Source organism: Tachysurus vachellii, chromosome 10 (assembly GCF_030014155.1).
Source record: "Tachysurus vachellii isolate PV-2020 chromosome 10, HZAU_Pvac_v1, whole genome shotgun sequence".
Lineage (NCBI taxonomy): Eukaryota > Metazoa > Chordata > Actinopteri > Siluriformes > Bagridae > Tachysurus > Tachysurus vachellii.
Genome location: NC_083469.1, coordinates 27886923 through 27891922, shown reverse-complemented (window position 1 = coordinate 27891922; position 5000 = coordinate 27886923). Strand labels below are relative to the sequence as shown.

Sequence of the window (5000 nt, the reverse complement as noted above, 5' to 3'; positions counted from 1 at the left end):
CAAGGGCAACAAACTCCTGGAGGTTCATGAACGAGTCACACACGGAAAGTCGTGGCCTAATGGTTAGAGATGGTTAGAGAGTTTGACTCCTAACCCTAAGGTTGTGGGTTCGAGTCTCGGGCCGGTCATACCATGACTGAGGTGCCCTTGAGCAAGGCACCAAACCCCCCCAAACTGCTCCCCGGGCGACGCAGCATAAACCCCCACTGCTCCGGGTGTGTGTTCACTGCTGTGTGTGTGTGTGTGTGTGTGCGCACTTTGGATGGGTTAAATGCAGATACGAGTAATAGGTCACTGTACTCAGCTGTATGTCACACACGACAGGAAATGATGTAAATTCTGCTCACTGAATGAGACGTGAGAGTGAATCTCAGCGCTGACTGGCAGCAGCTCACTGACTCATTATAAAACACAAATAAATGAAGCCACGCAGCTGATTGATTTCTGCATCAGACCTAAAGTTTATAATGATTTACAATCAAAAATACAGTTTACACATCTTTAATTTTGGCATAAAAAATAATAGCATCTGTTTATAGAAATATAATGTATAAAATTTCCAAACCAGAACACTGTAAAGTGAAACAGGAAGTGACACGAGAGCAAAGAGCCACATTATTACTGTAAATAAGGAGAATAAGTGAGACACAAATACATTTTCACAGCATCATTATTCAGAGTTAAAGAGAAAATAAACACAGAAAAATAATGAGGAATAAAGTGTGAGCTCAGGGTGGAGATCAACCCCATCAGAGACATGACGTCCTCCTTAAGTAGGGCACATTACTGCGTGTCCTCGGCTGGGCATCTCAGGGCAATTTAAATGCCACGACACCAAACAGTGCAGTGAACAGTGCAGTGAACAGTGCAGTGAACAGTGCAGTGAACAGTGCAGTGAACAGTGCAGTGAACAGTGCAGTGAACAGTGAGACAGTTTGTGTCGAGCGCACGAGCAAGTGAAGAAAAGCCTACAACATAAACAACAACAAAATAACGAGTAACAAACTCAGTCACAGGCATCAAATTTTATTGAGAACGTCCCTAAAAGACTATTTACATTTGTAGAAATGCAGGTTTTTAAAACTTAAGACTTGTGTGTCGTTTTGTTTCCCTCATTGCACTGGACTGTAAACGTCAGGCAAACCTTTATTTATTTATTTATTTATTTACTTTATATAAAACTCAAATTAGAGCTCGATTTATTCATCAAAAATCAGTTCCTTAATTAGAAAACAGCAGGCAGCAAAAAGTCCTGGTACAAATCAGGTTGTTTACTGTACACACACACACACACACACACACACACACACAGAGGAAGCTGGAGGGGAAAATAAAACTCTTGTGAAGATGATGATGATGAAGGTGAAGATGGTTTATCAGTGTTAAAGTTTCTTCCTGCGTGTGACCGGTTTGGGGAAAATGGCCTCCATCATGCGTCTCCGCCTCAGGTTCATCTTTGGAGCAGCTGCTTCCCTTTCTGGAGACGACGTCTTCCTCTGGACCGCTTGTGCTGGACTCGCCACAGGAGACAGGAGGTCCACCATCATGGGTTCAGGTTCGGCTCTCGCTCTGTTACAGAGAGAAAATAAACAGATGAATGTCGTGTTGGAGTTTAATACAGTAGTGAATGTGACAGGAGAGCTGAAGGACAGAGACACATTTACTTGGTCATTCTCTTCTTTCTCCTTTTATCTTCTGCTTTAACTTCCACCGCAGCGTCATCTGAGAAAATCTTTTCCTTTATGGGAGAAAACAGGAAGAGTTTCATCACACAGTGCAGCACATGACATCACATGACATCAGTAACACAGAGCTCCTGAGTTGTGGTCTGGAGCTCAGGAGCTGAGTGTAACTGGAGATGTTGTGCTGTTTGTTCTGGAAGTCTCCAGAGTCACACGTGCTGTTAGAGGAACATCAGCTTTGTGGTACATTGAGCTTCTCACCTCAAAGTTACTGCCAGTGACGGTGGTTGCTCGTCTCGTTCGAGTCAGAGGAGGAGACACAGGGAGATGTTTTAAGGGTCCTGCAGCAGAAAAACACATTTCACACACATGTAACATATAAAGTGAGCTTCCAGCATTCAGAGATGGGACACGAACCTCTCGCTCTCTCAGCTCCAGATGTGGGGTCACTAACAGGTGAGGTCTCGGCTTTTGGTGCTCTGCTGGCTCTCGTTCTTCTAACAGATGGTGCAGATTTGTTCTGCTGCTGTTCAGTAGAAAGCAGTGACTCCTGAGCTTCAGCACTCTGGTCTTCATGTTCCACAGATGGAGCTACAGATCTGGGCCGCCGTTTGGCTCGGACTATCTCAGTTACCACTTCACACTCCTTAGCTTCATTATTCAGTCTCTCTAGCAAAGCATTCTCCAACAGATTGGCGGATTCCAAGTTCTCTGGTTTCTCTGGTTCCTCGCCGTTATTCCAGTGTCGGCTCCTCGTCAGTCGTCTGGAAACGTTCTGAAGTTGTGCGCCGTCGACTACGTACGTGTCGTTGTTTGGTTTTTCCTCTGTAGTGCTTTTGGTTTTCCTTCTGCTCCTCGGTGGTGTGACTAAAGCTGTGTTCTGGACATCTGAAACCATGTTGAAGCTCTCCAGGGTTAAGCTCAGCCTTCTGCTTGACTGGCGAGTTACCCTGCTAGGACTAGCATTAACGTTAGCTTGATGTTCCACAGATTTCTCCTCAGGAATCGGCTCTGGAACCCCGATTGTTGCACCTACTTTTCTAGACTTTCTTGCACTCAGATGTTCAACAACTGAGTTTTCCTCCATATTCTGAACATCAGTTGCACTGGAGATCCTTGTACTGCGAGAACCTCTCCTGGGTGTAGCTTTCTGTGGAGTCTTGCGTGATGGAGTTGCTTTTGTTGATGGCACCTTCTCCACCATGACTTCAGGATCTGTTTTTCTTGTGCTTCTCCTTGGTGTGATGAGAACTTCAGGCTCCACCACCAGCTGCTTGCTGCTCCTTGTTACACGTCTCGGTGTGTAAGGTACGTTTGATTCACTTTGATCCTCTTCAGAAGCTTCTTTCTCAGATTCCATCATGGTTACTGGACACATAACTGTCATCCTTCCTCTTCTTGCTGGGCTTTGATGGACTTCCTTCAGTTTAGCTGTGGCTTCTATGGCTTCCTTAAGCTTAGTATCTTCCTGCTCAGCTTCATGAGCATCAGAAACATACTCTTCAGCTACAGGAACCATTTCACAAACTTCTGTAATAATCTCATCAGGTATTTTCTCATGATGGGTGAAACCATCCTCTATGGCTGCCGTCAAACCAGAATCATGAAGCTGATTGCTGACACAAACATCAGCTTCATCAAATGCTTCTATAGTCACATGTTCCTTCACAGGTTCCTCTGCATGTTCCAATGGCTTCTCCTTGGATTCCTGTGCTGTTTGAGCTTCATCCTCAGGATCAAAATCTGGCCTATTCTTGTCTGTCTGCTCTGCTTGAACTTCATCTGCTGGTTCATCAAATTCATCTTCTTTAAGTGGTTCAGGAGTTTCTACTGCTTCTGACTTTGACTGTGTTTGAACTTCTCCAGCAGGTTCATCACTTTGGAGTTCTGTGTTTGGTTCCAGTTTAGTCATTTCCTGTTCCTTAACCTCTATTGGTTTATGAGGTTCCACAACATCTGGTACAACTGTTTCTGAAGGCATCTCCTCAATTTGAAACATTTCCTCAGGTTCCTGAACATCATGTACCACACTAACGGCATTCCGGTTAACATTTGGTTCTTCTTCCAGATCTCCAGCATGCTCTGTGTTCCCTTTTAGAGTGAGGACGTTCTCGTGATCCATTTCTAAAGCTGCTGGTTCTTCATCATCTGCCTCCAGCATGAGGGAGAAGTTATTGGAGCCAACAGGAAGTGTGACCTCTGGCAGCTCGGCCCTTTGCAGAAGCTCCTGATGCTCAGCAGCCAGCTCGATAGGAACAAGCAGGGTGGTGGAAGGCTTCAGCTCGGTGTAGCACACATCAACTTCATCAGTCAGGCTTGCAGGTCTCAGTCCAACCACCATAACCTGACCGTCCTCTTCCTCAGAGCCATCCATCACCTGCTCAGTCCAAACACACACACACACACTTACAGTCAGGAGACCAGCAGAAGAAGTAATAAAACAAACATTTTAAGTAAAAAGGAAAGAAAACATTTTTGAAAAAATTAAACAGCAGAAAAAAAAATTAAAAAGTAAATAATTGTCATTTAATAAATAGAATAATGAATTAAATATGTAAATGATCAGGAGGAAACGAATGAAATGAACAGAAATAATAAGAGTGTATGTCCAGGTCTCAGAGCTCTGACCTTCAGCTGTGGGTCAGTGACGAGGCTCAACACAGCTGCTTCCTGCTCCTCAAGGAACTGCTCCTCAGGTAGGAGGTCCTGCAGGTAAAGGCTCTGCTGTGTCCCGTTTCCTTTAACTTCCTCTATAATTTCCACCTCACTGCCAGAGTCTTCCTCCTCCTCCTCATCTTCTACATCCTCTTCCTCCCCAATCTCCTCCTCCTCCTCCTCAGTGCTGGAGAGTTCCTCTGTGTCGTTCAGACTGACTACAGCTAAGAGAACAAAGCTTTCATGTTAAACATGTTCATCATCTTATGGTGCAGCTTAATAACTGCTAAAGAGAAGCTCACATGGTGACTCGGAGGTCGCAGCTTCAGATGACGCGACATCTTTCTGTGCATCATCCTCAGCTCCAACATCTTTAACACACCCACATGGAGCACTGCAACGTAAACAAGCTGACAAATAAATACAAAAGAAAAAGACAAGACAGATCTATAAAGGAAGTGATTATTGATTATTAATGTCACCTGATGGACGCTGAACTCTCTTTACTGTTGGGGGGGAGGTGTGGAGGAGAGAGATCACAGAATAATTCACGCTCCACAAACTCGTCCAGATCTGAAAAGAGAAAGTCGACGTAATCTTATTTGTAAGTAAAGACAAGTCACTGAAGACAAATCTGTCTCCACCACTTAAGACTTCTCACCT

At 44.5% G+C, this 5000-nt stretch overlaps 1 protein-coding gene across 1 annotated transcript in view; it reads right to left on the bottom strand.

The window, feature by feature from the left end:
* Window positions 1–1010: 1010 nt before the first annotated feature.
* Window positions 1011–5000, bottom strand: part of ahctf1 (AT hook containing transcription factor 1) — a 22839-nt gene continuing 18849 nt past the window's right edge. Inside the window, exons 29-36 of the mRNA XM_060880608.1 lie at window positions 4999–5000; window positions 4820–4910; window positions 4640–4731; window positions 4311–4561; window positions 2100–4059; window positions 1944–2023; window positions 1665–1738; window positions 1011–1569 (exon numbers count right to left, since the gene is read on the bottom strand). The exon at window positions 4999–5000 is cut by the window's right edge and continues 842 nt beyond it. Coding sequence (XP_060736591.1) covers window positions 1383–1569; window positions 1665–1738; window positions 1944–2023; window positions 2100–4059; window positions 4311–4561; window positions 4640–4731; window positions 4820–4910; window positions 4999–5000 — 2737 coding nt within the window. The 3' untranslated portion in view covers window positions 1011–1382. The remainder of the gene's footprint in view (window positions 1570–1664; window positions 1739–1943; window positions 2024–2099; window positions 4060–4310; window positions 4562–4639; window positions 4732–4819; window positions 4911–4998) is intronic.